This window comes from Oncorhynchus clarkii, chromosome 15, assembly GCF_045791955.1.
Source record: "Oncorhynchus clarkii lewisi isolate Uvic-CL-2024 chromosome 15, UVic_Ocla_1.0, whole genome shotgun sequence".
NCBI lineage: Eukaryota > Metazoa > Chordata > Actinopteri > Salmoniformes > Salmonidae > Oncorhynchus > Oncorhynchus clarkii.
In genome coordinates this window covers 10,056,796-10,084,189 of record NC_092161.1, presented here as the reverse complement: position 1 = coordinate 10,084,189, position 27,394 = coordinate 10,056,796, and the positions used below count along the sequence as shown (strand labels likewise).

Below are 27,394 nucleotides of genomic sequence, written 5' to 3'. Positions count from 1 at the left end.
ATTGCCATCATACATCTGAGGCAGCAGACTTTGTGAAAATGAATATTTGTGTCATTCTCAAAACCTTTGGCCAAGACTGTATATACGGTATATATACAGTGTATATAGAGTATAAAGTACATATGGTGTATATACTGTAAATATAGTATAAATATAGTGTATATAGTGTAAATAGTATATAGTGTATATTATAAAGTGTACATAGTGTACACAGTGTATATAGTGTTTATAGTATATATAGAGTATTGTGACGACCCTCCCACTCTGTCTGCCGTATTCTCTCTTTGTTCTTGTTTCCTTATTAAGATGCCGGTGGGCGGAGTTGGGAGGGTCGTCAGCTACATGGGAAACACCTGGGCCAGGTGTGTCCCAGGATAAATAGACCTCTTCCACATTCATGGAAGAGACTCTCTCCATGCAGACACCTTTCTAGATTTTGTTGTGTTTCTTGGTGGCCTTTTGTTTGTTTGCTTTGGCACCTTTCAACACCCTGCATTATCACATTCATGCAAAACACTCACTTTTACTACTGATTACTGATTACACACACCATTGTATATTGTACTTAGTTTACTTTATTTAATAAATATATATTTTGTTACTCCTTATCTCCACGTTGTCTCCCTTTTTGTTACGGGCTTTGAGCCGGTTCGTGACAGTATATAGTGTATATAGAGTGTGCGAATGTATTGACAATGCTCCACCACTTTGAAGATGCTAAATATTTCTTATTGTGAAACAAACAAGAAATATATAAAAAAAATACAAAAAACTTGGTCATGCATAACTACCTACCCCTACTAACGACCCCAACCCTGGCCAACAGCCCCACACCCCCCGCAGCTACTTGCCCAAGCCTCCCCCATTTCTCCTTCACCCAAATCCAGATAGCAGATGTTCTGAAAGAGCTGCAAAACCTGGACCCAAACAAATCAGCTGGGCTAGACAATCTGGACCCTCTCTTTCTAAAATGATCTGCCACTATTGTTGCAACCCTTATTACCAGTCTGTTCAACCTCTCTTTCGTATCGGCCGAGATCCCTAAAGATTGGAAAGCTGCCACACTCATCCCCATCTTCAAAGGGGGTGACACTCTAGACCCAAACTGTTACAGACCTATATCCATCCTTCCCTGCCTTTCTAGAGTCTTTGAAAGCCAAGTTAATAAACAGATCACTAACCATTTTGAATATCACCGTACCTTCTACGCTATGCAATCAGGTTTTCGAGCCGGTCACGGGTGCACCTCAGCCATGCTCAAGATACTAAACGATATCATAACCGCCATCAACAAAAGACAGTACTGTGCAGCCGTCTTCATCGACCTGGCCAAGGCTTTCGACTCTGTCAATCACCGTATTCTTATTGGCAGACTCAACAGCCTTGGTTTCTTAAATGACTGCCTCGTCTGGTTCACCAACTACTTCTCAGACAGAGTTCAGTGTGCCAAATCAGGGGGGCTGTTGTCCAGACATTTGGCAGTCTCTATGGGGGTACCACATGGTTCAATTCTCAGGCCGACTCTTTTCTCTGTATATATCAACGATGTCGCTCCAGCTGCTGGTGATACCCTGATCCACCTCTACGCAGACGAAACCATTCTGTAAACATCTGGCCCTTCTTTGAACACTGTGTTAACTAACCTCCAAACGAGCTTCAATGCCATACAACAATCCTTCCGTGGCCTCCTACTGGTCTTAAAACACTAATAAACCAAATGCATGCTTTTCAACCGTTCGCTGCCCGCGCCCGCCCGACTAGCATCACTACTCTGGATGGTTCTGACTTAGAATATGTGGACAACTACAAATACCTAGGTGTCTGGCAAGACTGTAAACTCTCCTTCCAGACTCATATTAAACATCTCCAATCCAAAATTAATTCTAGAATCGGCTTCTTATTTTGTAACAAAGCCTCCTTCACTCACGCCGCCAAACATACCCTCATAAAACTGACCATCCTACCGACACTCGACTTTGGCGATGTCATTTACAAAATAGCTTCCAAAACTCTACTCAGCAAACAGGATGCAGTCTATCACAGTGCCATCCGTTTTGTCTCCAAAGCCCCTTATACCACCCACCACTGCGACCTGTATGCTGTAGTCGGTTCGTCACCAGACCCACTGACTCCAGGTCATCTATAAGTCTATGTTAGGTAAATCTCCGCCTTATCTCAGCTCACTGGTCACGATAACAAAACCCACCCGTAGCACGTGCTCCAGCAGGTATATCTCACTGGTCATCCCCAAAGCCAACCCTTCCTTTGGCCGCCTTTCCTTCCAGTTCTCTAAAGCCAATAACTGGAACGAATTGCAAAAATCGCTGAAGCTGGAGGCTTATATTTCCCTCACTAACTTTAAACATCAGCTATCTGAACAGCTAACCGATCGCTGCAGCTGTACATAGCCCATCTGTAAATAGCCCATCCAATCTACCTACCTCATCCCCATATTGTTTATATTGACTTTTCTGCTCTTTTGCACACCAGTATTTCTACTTGCACATCCACAATCTGCTCATCTATCACTCCAGTGTTAATTTGCTAAATTGTTGTTTTGCACACACTTTTGTTTCTATTGTGTTATTGACTGTACGCTTGTTAATTCCATGTGTAACTCTGTGTTGTTGTTTGTGTCGCACTGCTACGCTTTCTTGGCTAGCTGAAATAAAAAAATAAAAACTATTCATAACGTACCTTCTTCCATATTTTTTTGGACTCCCTCACATGCCTTTGGCGAACACCAAACATGTTCGCTTATTTTTTTCTTTAAGCAATGGCCACTTTCTGGCCACTCTTCCGTAAAGCCCAGCTCTGTGGAGTGTACGGCTTAAAGTGGTGCTATGGACAGATACTCCAATCTCTGCTGTGGAGCTTTGCAGGTCCTTCAGGGTTATCTTTGGTCTCTTTGTTGCCTCTATGATTCATGCCCTCCTTGTCTGGTCTGTGAGTTTTGGTGGGCGGCCTTCTCTTGGCAGGTTTGTTGTGTTGCCATATTCTTTAAATTTTTTAATAGTGGATTTAATGGTGCTCCGTGGGATGTTCAAAGTTTCTGATATTTTTTTATAACTCAACCCTGATCTGTACTTCTCCACAACTTAGTCCCTGAACTGTTTGGAGAGCTCCTTGGTCTTCATGGTGCCGCTTGCTTGTTGTTGCCCCTTGCTTAGTGGTGTTGCAGACTCTGGGGCCTGAGATCTACTTAGATACTGAGATCATGTGACAGATCATGTGACACTTAGATTGCACACAGGTGGACTTATTTAACTAATTATGTGACTTCTGATCTGATTTAGGGGCTTCATAGCAAAGCGGGTGAATACATACACTTTTCAGGGGTTTTCTTTTTTGAATTTTTTAAAACAAGTAATTTTTTAAATTTCACTTCACCAATTTGGACTATTTTGTGTTTATAGTGTTTATGGTGTTTATAGTGTTTATAATGTTAATAGTGTATATAGTGTAAATATAGTGTATATAGTATATAGTGCATATAGTATAAATATAGTGTATATAGTATATAGTGCAAATATAGTGTATATAGTATATAGCAAATAATATAGTGTATATAGTATATAGTGTAACTATAGTGTATATAGTGCATATAGTATAAATATAGTGTATATAGTATATCGTGTAAATATAGTGTATATAGTATATAGTGCATATAGTATAAATATAGTCTATATAGTATATAGTGTAAATATAGTGCATATAGTTTATATAGTGTATATGGTGTATATAGTGTTTATAGTGTACATAGTCTATATAGTGTACATACTGAATATAGTGGCTATTGTATATATATACAGTATATAGTGTTTATGGTGTTTATAGTGTTTATGTTGTTTATAGTGTATATAGTGTTTATAGTGTTTATAGTGTATATAGCATATAGTGTATATAGTGTTTATAGTGCATATAGTGCATATTGTATATATAGTAATTATTGTATTTAGTATATAGTGTATATAGTGTAAATTGTATATATAGTGTATATATTGTATATAGTGTTTATAGTATTTAGTATATAGTGTATATAGAGTAAATGGTATATATAGTGTATATTGTATATATATATATATATATATATATATATAAATATATATATATATAGTGTTTATAGTGTTTAAAGTGTATATAGTATAGAGTGTATATAGTGTAAATAGTATACATAGTGTATATAGTATATATAGTGTATATAGTGTACATAGTGTTTATAGTGTACATAGTCTATATAGTGTACATAGTGAATATAGTGGCTATTGTATATATATACAGTATATAGTGTTTATGGTGTTTATAGTGTTTATGTTGTTTATAGTGTATATAGTGTTTATAGTGTTTATAGTGTATATAGCATATAGTGTATATAGTGTTTATAGTGCATATAGTGCATATTGTATATATAGTAATTATTGTATTTAGTATATAGTGTATATAGTGTAAATTGTATATATAGTGTATATATTGTATATAGTGTTTATAGTATTTAGTATATAGTGTATATAGAGTAAATGGTATATATAGTGTATATTGTATATATATATATATATATATATATATATATAAATATATATATATATAGTGTTTATAGTGTTTAAAGTGTATATAGTATAGAGTGTATATAGTGTAAATAGTATACATAGTGTATATAGTATATATAGTGTATATAGTGTACATAGTGTTTATAGTGTACATAGTCTATATAGTGTACATAGTGAATATGGTGGCTATTGTATATATATACAGTATATAGTGTTTATGGTGTTTATAGTGTTTATGTTGTTTATAGTGTATATAGTGTTTATAGTGTTTATAGTGTATATAGCATATAGTGCATATAGTGCATATTGTATATATAGTGATTATTGTATTTAGTATATAGTGTATATAGTGTAAATTGTATATATAGTGTATATATTGTATATAGTGTTTATAGTATTTAGTATATAGTGTATATAGAGTAAATGGTATATATAGTGTATATTGTATATATATATATATATATATATATATATAAATATATATATATATATATATATATATATATAGTGTTTATAGTGTTTAAAGTGTATATAGTATAGAGTGTATTTAGTGTAAATGGTATACATAGTGTATATAGTATATATAGTGTATATAGTGTACATAGTGAATATAGTGGATATTGTATATATAGTGTACATAGTATAAATAGTGTATACAGTTTATATAGTGTATATTGTATATATACTGTATATTTTATTTATTTATTTTACCTTTATTTAACCAGGTAGGCAAGTTGAGAACAAGTTCTCATTTACAATTGCGACCTGGCCAAGATAAAGCAAAGCAGTTCGACAGATACAACGACACAGAGTTACACATGGAGTAAAACAAACATACAGTCAATAATACAGTATAAACAATTTTTTTAAATATTTTTTTTATATATATTGTCTTTCAATGTGAGCAAATGAGGTGAGAAGGGAGGCAAAAAAGGCCATGGTGGCAAGGTAAATACAATATAGCAAGTAAAACACTGGAATGGTAGTTTTGCAATGGAAGAATGTGCAAAGTAGAAATAAAAATAATGGTGTGCAAAGGAGCAAAATAAATAAATTTATTAAATACAGTTGGGAAAGAGGTAGTTGTTTGGGCTAAATTATAGGTGGGCTATGTACAGGTGCAGTAATCTGTGAGCTGCTCTGACAGTTGGTGCTTAAAGCTAGTGAGGGAGATAAGTGTTTCCAGTTTCAGAGATTTTTGTAGTTCGTTCCAGTCATTGGCAGCAGAGAACTGGAAAGAGAGGCGGCCAAAGAAAGAATTGGTTTTGGGGGTGACTAGAGAGATATACCTGCTGGAGCGTGTGCTACAGGTGGGAGATGCTATGGTGACCAGCGAGCTGAGATAAGGGCCCCCCCCCACTTTACCTAGCAGGGTCTTGTAGATGACATGGAGCCAATGGGTTTGGCGACGAGTATGAAGCGAGGGCCAGCCAACGAGAGCGTACAGGTCGCAATGGTGGGTAGTATATGGGGCTTTGGTGACAAAACGGATTGCACTGTGATAGACTGCATCCAATTTGTTGAGTAGGGTATTGGAGGATATTTTGTAAATGACATCGCCAAAGTCGAGGATTGGTAGGATGGTCAGTTTTACAAGGGTATGTTTGGCAGCATGAATGAAGGATGCTTTGTTGCGAAATAGGAAGCCAATTCTAGATTTAACTTTGGATTGGAGATGTTTGATATGGGTCTGGAAGGAGAGTTTACAGTCTAACCAGACACCTAAGTATTTGTAGTTGTCCACGTATTCTAAGTCAGAGCCGTCCAGAGTAGTGATGTTGGACAGGCGGGTAGGTGCAGGTAGCGATCGGTTGAAGAGCATGCATTTAGTTTTACTTGTATTTAAGAGCAATTGGAGGCCACGGAAGGAGAGTTGTATGGCATATAGTGTATATAGTATAAATAGTATATAGTGTATGTAGTGTATATAGTATATAAAGTGTATATAGTATATGTAGTGTATAAAGTATATACAGTTGAAGTTGGAAGTTTACATGCACTTAGGTTTGAGTCATTAACCTCATTTTTCAACCACAATTTATTTTTATTAACAAACTACTATTTGAGGAGTGGTTGAAAACTGAGTTTTAATGACTTCAACCTAAGAGTATGTAAACTTCCGAAATTAATTTCACACATGTAACAACAGATGAGATAAATTACAGTTATTTTTCTCATTTTTCAACCAATCCACAAATTTCGAGGGAACAAACTATAGTTTTGGCAAGTCAGTTAGGACATCTACATTGTGCATGACACAAGTCATTTTTCCAACAATTGTTTACAGACAGAATATTTCACTTACGATTCACTGTATCACAATTCCAGTGGGTCAGAAGTTTACATACACTAAGTTGACTGACTTTAAGCAGCTTGGAAAATTCTTTAGCAGCTTCTGATAGGCTAATTGACATCATTTGAGTCAATTGGAGGTGTACCTGTGGATGTACTTCAAGACCTACCTTCAAACTCAGTGCCTCTTTGCTTGACATCATGGGAAATCAAAAGAAATCAGCCAAGACCTCAGAAAAAAAACTGTATACCTCCACAAGTCTGGTTCATCCTTGGGAGCAATTTCCAAACGCCTGAAGGTACCACATTCATCTGTACAAACAATAGTATAAACACCATGGGACCACTCAGCTGTCATACTGCTCAGGAAGGAGACGATTTTTGTCTCCTAGAGATGAACGTACTTTGGAGCGAAAAGTGCAAATCAATCCCAGAACAACAGCAAAGGACCTTGTGAAGATGCTGGAGGAAACAGGTACAAAAGTATCTATATCCACAGTAAAACGAGTCATATATCGACATAACCTGAAAGGCCGCTCAGCAAGGAAGAAGCCACTGCTCCAAAACCGCCATAAAAAAGCCAGACAACGGTTTGCAACTGCACATGGGGACAAAGATTGTATTTTTTGGAGAAATGTCCTCTGGTCTAATGAAACAAAAATAAACCTGTTTGGCCATAATGACCATCGTTATGTTTGGAGGACAAAGGGGGAGGCTTGCAAGCTGAAGAACACCATCCCAGCCGTGAAGCACGGGGGTGGCAGCATCATGTTGTGGGGGTGCTTTGCTGCAGGAGGGGCTGGTGCACTTCAGAAAATAGATAGCATCATGAGGAAAGAAAATCATGTGGATATATTGAAGCAACATCTCAAAACATCAGTCAGGAAGTTAAAGCTTGGTCGCAAATGGGTCTTCTAAATGGACAATGACCCCAAGCATACTTCCAAAGTTGTGGCAAAATGGCTTAAGGACAACAAAGTCAAGGTATTGGAGTGACCATCACAAAGCCCTGACCTCAATCTTATAGAAAATGTGTGTACAGAACTGAAAAAGCATGTGCGAGCAAGGAGGCCTACAAACCTGACTCAGTTACACCAGCTCTGTCAGGAGGAATGGGCCAAAATTCACCAAACTTATTGAGCGAAGCTTGTGGAAGGCTACCCAAAACATTTGACACAAGTTAAACAATTTAAAGGCAATGCTGCCAAATTCTAATTGAGTGTATGTAAGCTTCTGACTCACTGGTAATGTGGTGAAAGAAAGAAAAGCTGAAATAAATCCTTCTCTCTACTGTTATTCCGATATTTCACATTCTTAAATTAAAGTGGTGATCCTAACTGACCTAAAACAGGGAATTTCTACTAGGATTAAACGTCAGGAATTGTGAAAAACTGAGTTTAAATGTATTTGGCTAAGGTGTATGTAAACTTCAGATTTCGACTGTATATATAGTGTATATAGTGTATATAGTATATATAATGTTTATAGTGTATGTAGTATATATAGTATATAGAGTGTATATAGTATATATAATGTTTATAGTGTATGTAGTATATATAGTATTTTGAGTGTATATAGTATATATAATGTTTATAGTGTATGTAGTATATATAGTATATAGAATGCATATAGTATATATAGTGTTTATAGTGTATGTAGTATATATAGTATATAGAGTGTATATAGTATATATAATGTTTATAGTGTATGTAGTATATATAGTATATAGAGTGTATATAGTATATATAATGTTTATAGTGTATGTAGTATATATAGTATATAGAGTGTATATAGTATATATAATGTTTATATGTAGTATGTATAGTATATAGAGTGTATATAGTAGGCCTTTTGTGATTTGCTCTTTTTAAATGGGTTGCCAGAGCGTTAGGGTATAAGGGTCTGCAAGGATTGATTTGGGAGATTAAATTGCCGTGTTAGGGAGTCCTCTCCTCCCTCAGTCCGCGCTGAGCTGTGACTTATCCCCCCCTCCCTCCCTCCATTCCTCCCTCTCTCCCTCCCTGCCCTCCCTGTGTGTGGATTAGTGAACTCTGCAGTTTACAGAGCAGTTCATCACAAACACGCAAAAAACACAAAGCTGTTGTTGGGATTGCCGGGAAAGACGGCTTGATGTTACATGTATTAGTGAGAGGATTTAAGAGAGCGAGAGAGGGAGAAGGAAAGAGAAAGGGCAAAGACAGAATGACAGAGAGACGGGGCGTGAAAGAAGGAGACAGAATGAGAGAGAAGGTTAGGACCTCCCTCGCATTGTCAAGAGAGAAAGACAGAGAGGAGGAGGAGAGCAGAGGAGAAGAAAGTGTATTGATGCACACAATGCCCCATTGTGAGCACCGGCCCATCTGTGTGACACATTATTTCATCAATTGGGCCATAGACATCCCCAACTTCTAATAGCAACATTTGTCCCTGTTCGGGAGTAAAAAGCTCTTCTGATAATTAAAAGCAATGGAGGATCAATGATGTGAAATGTTCAAGCACTGTCTTGAAGGCAGAGATTTATTTATAATAGTAGCACATTTTTCACAGTCAATAATGTTGGCTGTGTTGTTTCTCATATCCTGTGAGACACCATTCATCAGGACCAATAAGAGCCAGCCATTTGTCTTCAGCTCTTTTGTGTCTGCTGGGGAGCTGCTGAAAACAGAAAAAAACAATTGGTTCGAACGAACGAAGCCATGCCAATGCCTGGCCTTGCATATCTGTGAATTAATGCACTGGGTTTCAACAACATCTATCACTGTGTAAACAGTAGCTAGGCTATATACACAACAATACTCCCTCTGAAAGTGTACTTGAAAATATGTAAGAGGGAAGCTCAGTTGACAATAGGTAAGAACGACCGACTGCCCATTCTAGAATCTCTCCACTACTTGCAGTAGCACAATAGATAGTCACTGATGGTGACTTAGCTAGTAAACATCTCCTTTGGCAATATTTTTAGATCAACAACTTCACATTTACAAAAAACTGGAAACAAAAAGTTTATGTTGATAGAAATGGGAAGTTCACTGCAACGGCATGCCTCTTTACAGAATCTCATCACCAGGAACAGGAAGCTAAAGTTTGAGTTGCCTCGTGAGATAGCCTAGCTGTTGCAAATCTTGTGACGGCCTGTATCCAGGCCAGCCTGTCATGGCTTAGAGTGACAATACACAGAGAGAGGAGATTCTCTCCCACAATATAACCATTGTTCTCCTCCACTACTGGCCTGTTGTGTCAATCATGTGCTGTGCGTTCAACCACAAGAGAGAACATAAATACCGTATATACAGTACAACTTAGTTAGGGAGAAACCAACACAGTGAGGGGGGTGGGGGGACAACTTAGTTAGGGGGGACAACTTAGTTAGGGGGAAACAACTTATTTAGGGGGAAACAACTTAGTTAGGGGGAAACAACTTAGTTAGGGGGAAACAACTTAGTTAGGGGGAAACCAACATGGTGCACGGGGGGACACAACTTAGTTAGGGGGAAACAACTTAGTTAGGAGGAAACAACTTAGTTAAGAGGAAAGAACGTAGTTAGGGGGAAACAACTTAGTTAGGGGGAAACAACTTAGTTAGGGGGAAACAACTTAGTTAGGGGGAAACAACTTAGTTAGGGGGAAACAACTTAGTTAAGAGGAAGAAAGTAGTTAGGGGGAAACAACTTAGTTAGGGGGAAACAACTTAGTTAGGGGGAAACAACTTAGTTAGGGGGAAACAACTTAGTTAGGGGGAAACAACTTAGTTAGGAGGAAACAACTTAGTTAGGGGGAAACAACTTAGTTAAGAGGAAAGAAAGTAGTTAGGGGGAATAAACTTAGTTAGGGGGAAACAACTTAGTTAGGGGGAAACAACTTAGTTAGGGGGAATAAACTTAGTTAGGGGGGAATAAACTTAGTTAGGGGGGAATAAACTTAGTTAGGGGGAAACAACTTAGTTAGGGGGAAACAACTTAGTTAGGGGGGAATAAACTTAGTTAGGGGGGAATAAACTTAGTTAGGGGGGAATAAACTTAGTTAGGGTGAAACAACTTAGTTAGGGGGGAAACAACTTAGTTAGGGGGAAACAACTAAGTTAGGAGGGAAACAACTTAGTTAGGGGGAAACAACTAAGTTAGGAGGGAAACAACTTAGTTAGGGGGAAACAACTTAGTTAGGGGGAAACAACTTAGTTAGGGGAAACAACTTAGTTAGGGGGAAACCAACATGGTGCACGGGGGGACACAACTTAGTTAGGGGGAAACAACTTAGTTAAGAGGAAATAACGTAGTTAAGAGGAAAGAAAGTAGTTAGGGGGAAACAACTTAGTTAGGGGGAAACAACTTAGTTAGAGGGGAAACAACTTAGTTAGGGGGAAACAACTTAGTTAGGGGGAAACAACTTAGTTAGGGGGAAACAACTTAGTTAGGAGGAAACAACTTAGTTAGGGGGAAACAACTTAGTTAGGGGGAAACAACTTAGTTAGGGGGAAACAACTTAGTTAGGGGGAAACAACTTAGTTAGGAGGAAACAACTTAGTTAGGGGGAAACAACTTAGTTAGGGGGAAACAACTTAGTTAGGGGGAAACAACTTAGTTAGGGGGAAACAACTTAGTTAGGAGGAAACAACTTAGTTAGGTTGAAACAACTTAGTTAGGGGGAAACAACTTAGTTAGGGGGAAATAAACTTAGTTAGGGGGAAACAACTTAGTTAGGAGGAAACAACTTAGTTAAGAGGAAAGAAAGTAGTTAGGGGGAAACAACTTAGTTAGGAGGAAACAACTTAGTTAGGAGGAAACAACTTAGTTAGGGGGGAATAAAATTAGTTAGGGGGAAACAACTTAGTTAGGGGGAAACAACTTAGTTAGGGGGAATACACTTAGTTAGGGGGAAACAACTTAGTTAGGGGGAAACAACTTAGTTAGGGGGAAACACCTTAGTTAGGGGGAAACAACTTAGTTAGGGGGAAACAACTTAGTTAGGGGGAAACAACTTAGTTAGGGGGAAACAACTTAGTTAGGGGGAAACAACTTAGTTAAGAGGAAAGAACGTAGTTAAGAGGAAAGAAAGTAGTTAGGGGGAAACAACTTAGTTAGGGGGAAACAACTTAGTTAGGGGGAAACAACTTAGTTAGGGGGAAACAACTTAGTTAAGAGGAAAGAAAGTAGTTAGGGGGAATAAACTTAGTTAGGGGGAAACAACTTAGTTAGGGGGAAACAACTTAGTTAGGAGGAAACAACTTAGTTAGGGTGAAACAACTTAGTTAGGGGGAAACAACTTAGTTAGGGGGAAATAAACTTATTTAGGGGGAAACAACTTAGTTAGGGGGAAACAACTTAGTTAGGGGGAATAAACTTAGTTAGGGGGAAACAACTTAGTTAGGGGGAAACAACTTAGTTAGGGGGAAACACCTTAGTTAGGGGGAAACAACTTAGTTAGGGGGAAACAACTTAGTTAGGGGGAAACAACTTAGTCAGGGGAAACAACTTAGTTAGGGGGAAACCAACATGGTGCACGGGGGGACACAACTTAGTTAGGGGGCAACAACTTAGTTAAGAGGAAAGAACGTAGTTAAGAGGAAAGAAAGTAGTTAGGGGGAAACAACTTAGTTAGGGGGAAACAACTTAGTTAGGGGGAAACAACTTAGTTAGTGGGAAACAACTTAGTTAGGAGGAAACAACTTAGTTAGGGGGAAACAACTTAGTTAGGGGGAAACAACTTAGTTAGGAGGAAACAACTTAGTTAGGAGGAAACAACTTAGTTAGGGTGAAACAACTTAGTTAGGGGGAAACAACTTAGTTAGGGGGAAACAACTTAGTTAGGAGGAAACAACTTAGTTAGGGGGAAACAACTTAGTTAGGAGGAAACAACTTAGTTAGGGGGAAACAACTTAGGTAGGGGGAAACAACTTAGTTAGGAGGAAACAACTTAGTTAGGAGGAAACAACTTAGTTAGGGTGAAACAACTTAGTTAGGGGGAAACAACTTAGTTAGGGGGAAACAACTTAGTTAGGAGGAAACAACTTAGTTAGGGGGAAACAACTTAGTTAGGAGGAAACAACTTAGTTAGGGGGAAACAACTTAGTTAGGAGGAAACAACTTAGTTAGGAGGAAACAACTTAGTTAGGGGGAAACAACTTAGTTAGGAGGAAACAACTTAGTTAGGAGGAAACAACTTAGTTAGGGTGAAACAACTTAGTTAGGGGGAAACAACTTAGTTAGGGGGAAACAACTTAGTTAGGGGGAAACAACTTAGTTAGGAGGAAACAACTTAGTTAGGGTGAAACAACTTAGTTAGGGGGAAACAACTTAGTTAGGGGGAAATAAACTTAGTTAGGGGGAAACAACTTAGTTAAGAGGAAAGAAAGTAGTTAGGGGGAATAAACTTAGTTAGGGGGAAACAACTTAGTTAGGGGGAAACAACTTAGTTAGGGGGAAACAACTTAGTCAGGGGAAACAACTTAGTTAGGGGGAAACCAACATGGTGCACGGGGGGACACAACTTAGTTAGGGGGCAACAACTTAGTTAAGAGGAAAGAACGTAGTTAAGAGGAAAGAAAGTAGTTAGGGGGAAACAACTTAGTTAGGGGGAAACAACTTAGTTAGGGGGAAACAACTTAGTTAAGAGGAAAGAAAGTAGTTAGGGGGAAACAACTTAGTTAGGGGGAAACAACTTAGTTAGGAGGAAACAACTTAGTTAGGAGGAAACAACTTAGTTAGGGGGAAACAACTTAGTTAAGAGGAAAGAAAGTAGTTAGGGGGGAATAAACTTAGTTAGGGGGAAACAACTTAGTTAGGGGGAAACAACTTAGTTAAGAGGAAAGAAAGTAGTTAGGGGGGAATAAACTTAGTTAGGGGGAAACAACTTAGTTAGGGGGAAACAACTTAGTTAGGGGGAAACAACTTAGTTAGGGGGAATAAACTTAGTTAGGGGGGAATAAACTTAGTTAGGGGGAAACAACTTAGTTAGGGGGAAACAACTTAGTTAGGGGGAATAAACTTAGTTAGGGGGGAATAAACTTATTTAGGGGGAAACGACTTAGTTAGGGGGAATAAACTTAGTTAGGGGGAATAAACTTAGTTAGGGGGGAATAAACTTAGTTAGGGTGAAACAACTTAGTTAGGGGGGAAACAACTTAGTTAGGGGGAAACAACTAAGTTAGGAGGGAAACAACTTAGTTAGGGGGAAACAACTTAGTTAGGGGGAAAACAACTTAGTTAGGGGGAAACAACTTAGTTAGGGGGAAACAACTTAGTTAGGAGGAAATAACTTAGTTAGGGGGAAACAACTCAGTTAGGAGGAAAGAACTTAGTTAGGGGGGAAACAACTTAGTTAGGGGGAAACAACTTAGTTAGGAGGAAACAACTTAGTTAGGGGGGAAACAACTTAGTTAGGGGGAAACAACTTAGTTAGGGGGAAACAACTTAGTTAGGGGGAAACAACTTAGTTAGGGGGAAACAACTTAGTTAGGAGGAAACAACTTAGTTAGCGGGAAACAACTTAGTTAGGGGGAAACAACTTAGTTAGTTGGAAAAAACTTAGTTAGGAGGAAACAACTTAGTTAGAGGGGAAACAACTTAGTTAGGGGGGAAACAACTTAGTTAGGAGGAAACAACTTAGTTAGAGGGAAACAACTTAGTTAGTTGGAAACAACTTAGTTAGGAGGAAACAACTTAGTTAGAGGGGAAACAACTTAGTTAGGAGGAAACAACTTAGTTAGAGGGGAAACAACTTAGTTAGAGGGAAACAACTTAGTTAGGGGGGAAACAACTTAGTTAGGGGGAAACAACTTAGTTAGGGGGAAACAACTTAGTTAGGGGGAAACAACTTTGTTAGGAGGAAACAACTTAGTTAGGGTGAAACAACTTAGTTAGGGGGAAACAACTTAGTTAGGGGGGAAACAACTTAGTTAGGAGGAAACAACTTAGTTAGGGGGAAACAACTTAGTTAGGGGGGAAACAACTTAGTTAGGGGGAAACAACTTAGTTAGGGGGAAACAACTTAGTTAGGAGGAAACAACTTAGTTAGCGGGAAACAACTTAGTTAGGGGGAAACAACTTAGTTAGTTGGAAAAAACTTAGTTAGGAGGAAACAACTTAGTTAGAGGGGAAACAACTTAGTTAGGGGGGAAACAACTTAGTTAGGAGGAAACAACTTAGTTAGAGGGAAACAACTTAGTTAGTTGGAAACAACTTAGTTAGGAGGAAACAACTTAGTTAGAGGGGAAACAACTTAGTTAGGAGGAAACAACTTAGTTAGAGGGGAAACAACTTAGTTAGAGGGAAACAACTTAGTTAGGGGGGAAACAACTTAGTTAGGGGGAAACAACTTAGTTAGGGGGAAACAACTTAGTTAGGGGGAAACAACTTTGTTAGGAGGAAACAACTTAGTTAGGGTGAAACAACTTAGTTAGGGGGAAACAACTTAGTTAGGGGGAATAAACTTAGTTAGGGGGGAATAAACTTAGTTAGGGGGAAACAACTTAGTTAGGGGGAAACAACTTAGTTAGGGGGAATAAACTTAGTTAGGGGGGAATAAACTTATTTAGGGGGAAACGACTTAGTTAGGGGGAATAAACTTAGTTAGGGGGAATAAACTTAGTTAGGGGGGAATAAACTTAGTTAGGGTGAAACAACTTAGTTAGGGGGGAAACAACTTAGTTAGGGGGAAACAACTAAGTTAGGAGGGAAACAACTTAGTTAGGGGGAAACAACTTAGTTAGGGGGAAAACAACTTAGTTAGGGGGAAACAACTTAGTTAGGGGGAAACAACTTAGTTAGGAGGAAATGACTTAGTTAGGGGGAAACAACTCAGTTAGGAGGAAAGAACTTAGTTAGGGGGGAAACAACTTAGTTAGGGGGAAACAACTTAGTTAGGAGGAAACAACTTAGTTAGGGGGGAAACAACTTAGTTAGGGGGAAACAACTTAGTTAGGGGGAAACAACTTAGTTAGGGGGAAACAACTTAGTTAGGGGGAAACAACTTAGTTAGGAGGAAACAACTTAGTTAGCGGGAAACAACTTAGTTAGGGGGAAACAACTTAGTTAGTTGGAAAAAACTTAGTTAGGAGGAAACAACTTAGTTAGAGGGGAAACAACTTAGTTAGGGGGGAAACAACTTAGTTAGGAGGAAACAACTTAGTTAGAGGGAAACAACTTAGTTAGTTGGAAACAACTTAGTTAGGAGGAAACAACTTAGTTAGAGGGGAAACAACTTAGTTAGGAGGAAACAACTTAGTTAGAGGGGAAACAACTTAGTTAGAGGGAAACAACTTAGTTAGGGGGGAAACAACTTAGTTAGGGGGAAACAACTTAGTTAGGGGGAAACAACTTAGTTAGGGGGAAACAACTTTGTTAGGAGGAAACAACTTAGTTAGGGTGAAACAACTTAGTTAGGGGGAAACAACTTAGTTAGGGGGGAAACAACTTAGTTAGGAGGAAACAACTTAGTTAGGGGGAAACAACTTAGTTAGGGGGGAAACAACTTAGTTAGGGGGAAACAACTTAGTTAGGGGGAAACAACTTAGTTAGGAGGAAACAACTTAGTTAGCGGGAAACAACTTAGTTAGGGGGAAACAACTTAGTTAGTTGGAAAAAACTTAGTTAGGAGGAAACAACTTAGTTAGAGGGGAAACAACTTAGTTAGGGGGGAAACAACTTAGTTAGGAGGAAACAACTTAGTTAGAGGGAAACAACTTAGTTAGTTGGAAACAACTTAGTTAGGAGGAAACAACTTAGTTAGAGGGGAAACAACTTAGTTAGGAGGAAACAACTTAGTTAGAGGGGAAACAACTTAGTTAGAGGGAAACAACTTAGTTAGGGGGGAAACAACTTAGTTAGGGGGAAACAACTTAGTTAGGGGGAAACAACTTAGTTAGGGGGAAACAACTTTGTTAGGAGGAAACAACTTAGTTAGGGTGAAACAACTTAGTTAGGGGGAAACAACTTAGTTAGGGGGGAAACAACTTAGTTAGGAGGAAACAACTTAGTTAGGGGGAAACAACTTAGTTAGGGGGGAAACAACTTAGTTAGGGGGAAACAACTTAGTTAGGGGGGAAACATGGTGCAGGGGGCGAAACAATCGATGTAGCTACTCCCCTTAAACGGGGAAAATAATTAAAAAGGGCTAAAACAAGATTCATTCTCATTCAAAAACAAATGCATAAAATCAGGGTCAGATTTAATCAAGATGCTTTCCATTTCTCTCAATAGGTCTCTTTTGATAAAAGAAAATCAACAATTCTCTCTCCCATTGTTATATCTGGTGTTACTCTCCTGTCTTATCCGATGTCCTGTGTGAATTGAAGTATTCTCCCTCTAATTCTCTCTGTCTCTGTCTCTTTCTCTCGGAGGACCTGAGCCATAGGACTACCTGGCCTGATGACTCCTGGCTGTGCCCAGTCCACCTGGTCTTGCTGCTGCTCGAGCTTCAACTGTTCTGCCTGCGGCTATGAAACCCTGACCTGTTCACCAGACGTGCTACCTTGTCCTGGACCTGCTGTTTTCATCTCTCTCTGTCTCTCGCACTCTCTCACACACTCACTCCCCCCTACCTCCCTCCCTCACTCCCTCATGGCACATTTACAGTGTGTGAACATTTAGAGGAATATGATTTTTGAATGGCAGCCTGACTCACAGCCAGAAGACTGTAAAGTGGTTAGATGGTGCTTCCTATATCCATTAGTTATGACTAAGATAGAGACATGAGAGAGAACCTTCCGCGTCTGCAGCACTAACCTCAACCTGAGGAACATGGAAATGCCTTCCACGTCTCCAGCACTAACCTCAACCTGAGGAACATGGAAATGCCTTCCACGTCTCCAGCACTAACCTCAACCTGAGGAACATGGAAATGCCTTCCACGTCTCCAGCACTAACCTCAACCTGAGGAACATGGAGCTGCCTTCAGGCAATTACATAAACGACAAAAAGGTAATGTTTTGCTCCCTTCCCAAGACAGTCTATCCCACCGATTATATCTACCGTTTCTCAAAAAGAGGGACAGGATATGGGGACAACGGCAATATCCTCTGCCATCGCAGCTATTCCTTACACAGCGGTAGGTAGATAAATCTGTTATTACAGATACATCGACCTGCGCTTCACCACCAGTTTACCACCATTTCATTTGGGTCTGTCAGTCTGTCAGTCTCTCTCCCGAGCAGATTAACTGAGCAGAGAAAACAAGTAATAGCTTATGGTACAAAGCCAGACTAACTGAAGAACCACAGACTCTGATTAGATCTAACTGAAGATCCACATACTCTGGCAACAGATTGTTTGCTTGTTTGTTTGTGTGGGATTTTGTGCCAATTCCTCCGTGTTGGACCGGTGTGCGCAGCCGTGCAGTGTCGTGTGTGTGTGTGTGTGTGTGTGTGTGTGTGTGTGTGTGTGTGTGTGTGTGTGTGTGTGTGTGTGTGTGTGTGTGTGTGTGTGTGTGTGTGTGTGTGTTTGTGTGTTTGTGTGTTTGTGTGTGTGTGGAGGTTAGGCAGAGGGTGCAGTGTGGGCGCTGAATAGAGAAATGTCATTCCATTCCGCTGTCTGACACACTACAGAGAGTGAGACAAAATGGGACAAATACCAAATTGAGACTGCATGCAGAATTCTGCAAAAATATCCTCCGTGTACAGTCATGGCCAAAGGTTTTGAGAACGACACAAATTTTAATTTCCACAAAGTCTGCTGCCTCATTTTTTATGATGGCAATTTGCATATACTCCAGAATGATATGAAGAGTGAGCAAATTAATTGCAAAGTCCCTCTTTTCCATGCAAATGAACTGAATCCCCCCCCCAAAAAAAGTATCTGATGAATCCCCTTTCCAATTGTTTGGGGCATCCAGAGAAAAGTTTGTCGGGAGAAGATAAGGTGAGCACTACCAACAGTCCTGTGTAATGCCAACAGTAAAGCATCCTGAGACCATTCATGTGTGGGGTTGCTTCTCAGCCAAGGGAGTGGGCTCACTCACAGTTTTTTCCTAAGAACACAGCCATGAATAAAGAATGGTACCAACACATCCTCCGAGAGGAACTTCTCCCAACCATCCTGGAATAGTTTGGTGACGAACAATGCCTTTTCCAGCATGATGGAGCACCTTGCCATAAGGCAAAAGTGATAACTAGGTGGCTTGGGGAACAAAACATTGATATGTTGGGTCCATGGGAAGGAAACTCCCCAGACCTTAATCCCATTGAGAACTTGTGGTTAATCCTCAAGAGGCGGGTGGACAAACAAAAACCCACAAATTCTGACAAACTCCAAGCATTGATTATGCAATAATGGCCTGCCATCAGTCAGGATGTGGCCCAGAAGTTAATTGACAGCATTCCAGGGCGGATTGCAGAGGTCCTGAAAAAGAAGGGTCAACACTGCAAATATTGACTCTTTGCATCAACTTCATGTAATTGTCAATAAAAGCCTTTGACACTTATGAAATGCTTGTAATTATACTTCAGTATTCCATTGTAACATCTGACAAAAATATCTAGACACTGAAGCAACAAACTTTGCGGAAATTAATATTTGTGTCATTTTAAAACTTTTTGCCACGACTGTACAACGTAAAACACCAAATAATGCACGCAGAGCAGAATTAGGCCGATACCCACTAATTATCAAAATCCAGAAAAGAACCGTTAAATTCTACAACCACCTAAAAGGAAGCGATTCACAAACCTTCCATAACAAAGCCATCACCTATAGAGAGATGAACCTGGAGAAGAGTCCCCTAAGCAAGCTGGTCCTGGGGCTCTGTTCACAAACACACCCCACAGAGCCCCAGGACAGCAACGCAATTTGACCCAACCAAATCATGAGAAAACAAAAAGATAATTCCTTGACACATTGAAGAGAATTAACAAACTAGAATGCTATTTGGCCCTAAACAGAGAGTACACAGTGGCAGAATACCTGACCCTTGAGACTGACCCAAACTTAAGGAAAGCTTTGAATATGCACAGACTCGGTGAGCATAGCCTGGCTATTGAGAAAGGCCGCCGTAGGCAGACCTGGCTTTCAAGAGAAGACAGGCTATGTGCACACTGCTGACAAAATTAGATGGAAACTGAGCTGCACTTCCTAACCTCCTGCCCAATGTATGACCATATTAGAGAGACACATTTCCCTCAGATTACACAGATCTACTAAGAATTCGAAAACAAACCCAATTTTGATTAACTCCCATATCTACTGGGTGAAATACCACAGTGTGCCATCACAGCAGCAAGACTTGTGACCTGTTGCCGCAAGAAAAGGTTAACCAGTGAAGAACAAACAACATTGTAAATACAACTCATATTTATGTTTATTTATTTTACCTTTTGTACTTTAACCATGTGTACATTGTTACAACACTGTATATGTACATAATATGACATTTGTAATGTCTTTATTATTTTGGAACTTCTGTGAGTGTAATGTTTACGGTTCATTTGTAGTGTTTATTTCACTTTTGTTTATTATCTACTTCACTTGCTTTGGCAATGTTGACATATGTTTCCCATGCCAATAAAGCCCCTTAGGGAGAGGGAGAGGGAGAGAGGCTAACAGATGAAGGAGTAAGAAGGTTCTCAGACAGTGGAGAAGAGATGACAGAGAAGGAGAGAGTGGCAAAGATTAGGGAGAGGGAAAGAGATGAGAGAGGAAGAGAGGTGAAAGAAAGACTGAGATGAGGTAGAGAGGTATGAAAGACTGAGATGAGGTAGAGAGGTAAGAAAGAGAAAGAGGGATGAGGTGAGAGGTGAGGTGAGGGGGAGGAGATGAGAGAAGGAGGAGATGAGAGAGGGAGGAGATGAGAGGGAGGAGATGAGAGAAGGAGGAGATGAGAGAGGGAGGAGATGAGAGAGGGAGGGAGAGACAAGAGAGAGGGAGGAGATGAGAAACGGAGATGTGAAAGGGAGGCAATGAGAGAGGGAGGAGGTGAGAGATGGAGGAGGTGAGAAAGGGAGGAGGTGAGAGAGGGAGGAGGTGAGAGAGGGAGGAGATGAGAGAAGGAGGAGATGAGAGAGGGAGGAGATGAGAGAGGGAGGGAGAGACAAGAGAGAGGGAGGAGATGAGAAACGGAGATGTGAAAGGGAGGCAATGAGAGAGGGAGGAGGTGAGAGATGGAGGAGGTGAGAAAGGGAGGAGGTGAGAGAGGGAGGAGGTGAGAGAGGGATGAGGTGAGAGAGGGATGAGGTGAGAGAGGGAGGAGGTGAGAGATGGAGGAGGTGAGAGATGGAGGAGGTGAGAAAGGGAGGAGGTGAGAGAGGGACGAGGTGAGAGAGGGGGGAGGTGAGAGATGGAGGAGATGAGAGAGGGAGGAGGTGAGAGAGGGAGGAGGTGAGAGATGGAGGAGATGAGAGAGCGAGGAGGTGAGAGATGGAGGAGATGAGAGAGGGAGGAGGTGAGAGAGGGAGGAGGTGAGAGAGGGAGGAAGTGAGAGAGCGAGGAGGTGAGAGATGGAGGAGATGAGAGAGGGAGGAGGTGAGAGAGGGAGGAGGTGAGAGAGGGAGGAGGTGAGAGAGGGAGGAGGTGAGAGAGGGAGGAGGTGAGAGATGGAGGAGGTGAGAGAGGGAGGAGGTGAGAGATGGAGGAGATGAGAGAGGGAGGAGGTGAGAGAGGGAGGAGGTGAGAGAGGGGGGAGGTGAGAGATGGAGGAGATGAGAGAGGGAGGAGGTGAGAGATGGAGGAGGTGAGAGAGGGAGGAGGTGAGAGAGCGAGGAGGTGAGAGATGGAGGAGATGAGAGAGGGAGGAGGTGAGAGAGGGAGGAGGTGAGAGAGGGAGGAGGTGAGAGAGGGAGGAGGTGAGAGATGGAGGAGGTGAGAGAGGGAGGAGGTGAGAGAGGGAGGTGAGAGAGGGAGGAGGTGAGAGAGGGAGGAGGTGAGAGATGGAGGAGATGAGAGAAGGAGGAGATGAGAGAGGGAGGAGATGAGAGAGGGCAGAGATGAGAGAGCGAGGAGATGAGAGGGAGGAGGTGAGAGATGGAGGAGGTGAGAGAGGGAGGAGGTGAGAGAGGGAGGAGGTGAGAGATGGAGGAGATGAGAGAGGGAGGAGGTGAGAGATGGAGGAGATGAGAGAGGGAGGAGGTGAGAGAGGGAGGAGGTGAGAGAGGGAGGAGGTGAGAGATGGAGGAGGTGAGAGAGGGAGGAGGTGAGAGAGGGAGAAACAATAGAGAGGGAGGAGGTGAGAGAGGGAGGAGGTGAGAGAGGTGGAGGAGGTGAGAGAGGGAGGAGGTGAGAGAGGGAGAAACAATAGAGAGGGAGGAGGTGAGAGAGGGAGGAGGTGAGAGAGGGAGGAGGTGAGAGAGGGAGAAACAATAGAGAGGGAGGAGGTGAGAGAGGGAGAAACAATAGAGAGGGAGGAGGTGAGAGAGGGAGAAACAATAGAGGGAGGAGGTGAGAGAGGGAGAAACAATAGAGAGGGAGGAGGTGAGAGAGGGAGATGTGAAAGGGAGGCAATGAGAGAGGGAGGAGGTGAAAGAGGGAGGAGGTGAGAGAGGGAGGAGGTGAGAGAGGGAGAAACAATAGACATGGAGGAGATGAGAAAGGGAGAGGTGTGAAAGGGAGGCGATGAGAGAGGGAGGAGGTGAGAGAGGGAGGAGATAAGAGAGGGAGGGAGAGACAAGAGAGAGGGAGGAGATGAGAAAGGGGGATGTGAAAGTGAGGCAATTAGAGAGGGAGGTGAGAGAGGGAGAAACAAGAGAGAGGGAGAGACAACAAAAAAAAACAAATCCAATTTTGATAAACTCCCATATCTACTGGGTGAAATTCCACAGTGTGCCATCACAGCAGCAAGATTTGTGACCTGTTGCCACAAGAAAAGGGCAACAAGTGAAGAACACACACCATTGTAAATACAACCCATATTTATGCTTATTTATTTTATTTTGTGTCCTTTAACCATTTGTACATTGTTAAAACACTGTATATATATTTATAATATGACATTTGTAATGTCTTTACTGTTTGAATCCTCAGTATGTGTAATGTTTACTGTTCATTTTTGTTGTTTGTCACTTTATATATTCACTTTGTATATTATCTACCTCACTTGCTTTGGCAATGTTAACACATGTTTCCCATGCCAATAAAGCCCTTGAATTGAATTGAATTTAATTGACAAGAGAGAGGGAGGGAGAGACATAGTGATATTGAAAGACCATCCAACAACAGCCATAGTGATATTGAAGGACCATCCAACAACAGCCATAGTGATATTGAGGGAAAGATACACAGTAAGGTTTACAGTAAGGTCAGCTTTGTGTATTACCCCCTGATGGTTTTTGGTTCATGTTACACGTTAGCAGGGGTACCACCGATAAGGTTCAACGCAGAATCAGTCAAGCACCAAGACTGGAGAGACTGGAGAAGAAACGGCCAGTATCAGACCGTTATCCTCGTGTCTCAGTCTGCCAGTCAGTCACCACATGCTTTTTCAAAGGAGAAACACGACCAACACAGTGTGGTTTCATAACTGGGATTCAAACAACAAGCTGGGGGAGGTTGACAGAGTGAAACAAATAACCACCATGATGAAAGGTAGCTGGCCTGGCATAGCCACCATGATGAAAGGTAGCTGGCCTGGCATAGCCACCATGATGAAAGGTAGCTGGCCTGGCATAGCCACCATGATGAAAGGTAGCTGGCCTGGCATAGCCACCATGATGAAAGGTAGCTGGCCTGGCATAGCCACCATGATGAAAGGTAGCTGGCCTGGCATAGCCACCATGATGAAAGGTAGCTGGCCTGGCATAGCCACCATGATGAAAGGTAGCTGGCCTGGCATAGCCACCATGATGAAAGGTAGCTGGCCTGGCATAGCCACCATGATGAAAGGTAGCTGGCCTGGCATAACCACCATGATGAAAGGTAGCTGGCCTGGCATAACCACCATGATGAAAGGTAGCTGGCCTGGCATAACCACCTCCACAACAGCCTTGGGGCTATTATGTTCAATCTGACATTTTGGTCAAAAATTACTTATTCACATAGAGTTGCTCTTTAGAAAGATTTGTGGAAAAGTCCATTTAAGGTGGAAAAAAATCCATTAAGAATCAGAAAGCAAACAACTTTGATGCTTGGTGCTATAAGGTTCAATCCGCTAACCAAGCACACAATGCCAGGTTGTCACTAAAAAAAATGAAAGAGGAAGACATAACCAAACAGTTCTGAGATCTGGAACTTGAACAAAAAAAAGGACTCTCTGATAGCACCTTCGTCCCAAGTCCTTGATTATTGATATATATATATATTATATAGGTTCTTGTCCTCTTTTGCATTTATACTGAACAAAAATATAAACACAACACGCAACAATTTCAAAGATTTTACTGAGTTACACTTCTTGGAAGAAAATCTGTCAATTTAAAGAAATTCATTTGGCCCATAATCTATGGATTTCACATGACTGAGCAGGGGCACAGACATAGGTGGGCCTGGGAAGGCATAGGCCTACCCACTTGGGAGCCAGGTCCACTGACTGGGGAGCCAGGCCCATCCAATCAGAATGAGTTTTTTTTCTGACAAAAGGGTTTTATTACAGACAGAATTTTTCCACTGCATTCACCCCCCCCCCCTCCCCCAGACGATCCAGCACAGCAGGTGAAGAGGCCGGACGTGGAGGTCCTGACCTGCGATTGTGAGGCCTGTTGGACGTTCTGCTAAATTCTCTAAAACAAAGTGGCGGCTTATGGTAGGGAAATTAAGATTAAATTCTCTGGACACATCTCTGCTGGACATTCCTGTAGTCAATATGCCAATTGGACGCTCCCTCGATGCTTGAGAAATCTGTGGCATTCTGTTTTGTGACAAAACTGCACATTTTAGAGTGGCCTTTTATTGTCCCCAGCACAAGTTGCACCTGTGTATAGACCATGCTGTTTAATCAGCTTCTTGATATTCCATACCTGTCACGTGGATGGATTTTTTTTTATCAAATGAGAAATGCTCACTAACAGGGATACAAACATGGAACTGTTTCGGTTGTTCTTTTCGTTTACATTGTAGTGTTCAGTTCAGTTTAATAAAATGAGGAACACTTACCACGCTGCATATTGGTCCGATCCTTCCTACTCCTCAGGAGAGGAGGAAAATCGTTACAATGGAACATTTCTGGAATGTTTTATTTCAGTTCATGAAAAATGGGACCAACACTTGTTGCGTTTATATTTATGTTCAGTATACTTGGATTTTTTTTTAGCACTTTTTCAGAAGAATGTCCTTCACTTAAGCTCTTCATGATTTAAAAAAAAGGGTAAATACAGGTGCCTTAGAGAGCATGTTTAAGCTTATAGTCATAAAGTCAATGAATTAATATTGAATTATCTAACTGACAGTTGCAGCGAAGCAGTGTGCCAGATCACACTATACATATGAATAGCAATGTAACTAGAGTGCTTTAAAATGGAAGTAGAGGATAAGGTGTGTTTTTTTCTCTCTTTTGTTTCATCATAAAAATTTTTTTTTTACAAAAGTCTTATTCTGAAATTTCAACGCATGAACACAATGTCATGATGCGGTGAGAATGGAAGCAGACATCATTAGCCATCATCGCCCATCATGGTCAGAGGGACAGGTTTCTGCTCTACAGTCATCCTGGAATGTAACGGTGCTGTAAAAATACACCAGCTGTCTTTATGACACAGGGAACATCAGGCAGACACACTGTGGGTGACAGCGTGTACCATTATCATTACCAGGTACTATTGGTAACCTGCTGTCCAGTCGGTGGTACAGGTCACTGTAGCCTATGTCGTGTAAAGTGCTTTGAGCACATAGACAAGTGTTATAAACATAATCCGTTGATATTATTATAAGTGTATTAAATCAAATCAAATATACATTGTATTGGTGTTGTATTGGTGTTTAGCAGATGGTATAGCGGGTGTAGCAAAATGCTAGTGTTACTACCGTGTTATAACTTAGTGAACGTTTCAGTGCTTCGCGATCAATACAACTCTGACCAGAGCTATAGCAACCTAGGCTACATTATACACATAGCCTGTCTCTCATAACCACTCGGATACTATCCAGTCTTTATCAAATACACAACCTATATCCATCAAAGCCTTGCATGCAGTACTGTAAAGATAATGCATGGCAAACAGCTGTTGTCAATGACAGAGTTGACTGTGATCTGGCACTTAGCCTAAATTATAACTTTTGACAACATAGTTATCGATGTGGTGATAAAGAATATATATAAAAAGAGTCCCATTTATTGCAAGATAATAATATACGTGACTCTTCAACAAATGTAAACATTGTCATTGCCATCATATTCTGTTAAATGTTACATATCTTACATTCTAACGAAACAAATCTGAACTAAATGCAACCACTGAAGGAAAGTGAATCATGTTGTTTTGCTCATCTGTTATTTTCCTCAGTAAAGCTCACAGCAGGACAGCTGCCTACGGAGCAACTAAACCTCTTCTAATCCAGCTTCCAGTGCCCCTGACTCCCTGCCTCCCTGCGCTGACCGCAAATACCTCTCCGTGGAAGCATCTCATCTCCTCCTGTACAGCAAAGTGTCACTCACCCCTAGTTTCTTACTCCGTATCCGCACGTATCCCTGTTTCACTATATCATTGAAGTTGGAGGCCATGGTCAGCGTGGTCCGCCACTGCCCCAGAAAAGTAACCTCCTTTTCGGCCACAAAAAAAGTCTACCACCGCGGAATCAGTCCGATATCCACAACATAAAAGCAACACGGCAACCTGCTGCGGTGTCAATGCTCGGGCAACAGCCGGCGTCGGCGCAGCGGCGCGTTCCATCAAGCAGTAGGGAGATACCATTCGTCAGCTGATTTCATTCAGACTATGGATAGAACGGGTGGGTGGGGGGGCTCTTCCTGGAACGCACCATCACCTCTTCTTCAGGGGAGCAGCAGGCAGTGCGCGTAAAACAGAAGGCTTCGCTATGCACAATGATCTCTCTTCTCAAATCAAATCACATTTTATTTGACACAGGCGATGAATACAACTGACATAGACTTTACCGTGAAATGCTTTGCTCACGAGCACTTCCTAACAATAACGAGTTTAAAAAAGAGATGTATAAATAGTAACACAATAGGAATAAAATGGAATACACAAGAATGGAGCTATATAGAGGAAGTATATGTACCAGATCAATGTGGAGCTATATGCAGGAAGTACCAGTACCAGATCAATGTGGAGCTATATACAGGAAGTACCAGTACCAGATCAATGTGGAGCTATATACAGGAAGTACCAGTACCAGATCAATGTGCAGGGGCACAATGTATTTCAGGTAGATACTGTATATACATGAAGGCAGGGTAAAGTGGATAGCCATCAGCATAGATAATAAGGTATTTGAGGTAGATATGTACATGAAGGCAGGGTAAAGTGACTAGGAGACAGGATAGATAATAATAAGGTATTTGAGGTAGATATGTACATGAAGGCAGGGTAAAGTGACTAGGCATCAGGATAGATAATAATAAGGTATTTGAGGTAGATATGTACATGAAGGCAGGGTAAAGTGACTAGGAGACAGGATAGATTATACTAAGAGTAAAATGAAGAACAGCATATGATGAGTGTAAAAGCAGAATACAACAAGTGTAGA

At 40.9% G+C, this 27,394-nt stretch overlaps 1 protein-coding gene across 1 annotated transcript in view; it reads right to left on the bottom strand.

The window, feature by feature from the left end:
• The window catches only part of LOC139366901 (docking protein 6-like), a 113,426-nt gene extending 87,021 nt beyond the window's left edge, over positions 1 to 26,405 (bottom strand). Inside the window, exon 1 of the mRNA XM_071104646.1 lies at positions 26,340 to 26,405. Coding sequence (XP_070960747.1) covers positions 26,340 to 26,405 — 66 coding nt within the window. The remainder of the gene's footprint in view (positions 1 to 26,339) is intronic.
• Between the last annotated feature and the right edge of the window lie 989 nt (positions 26,406 to 27,394).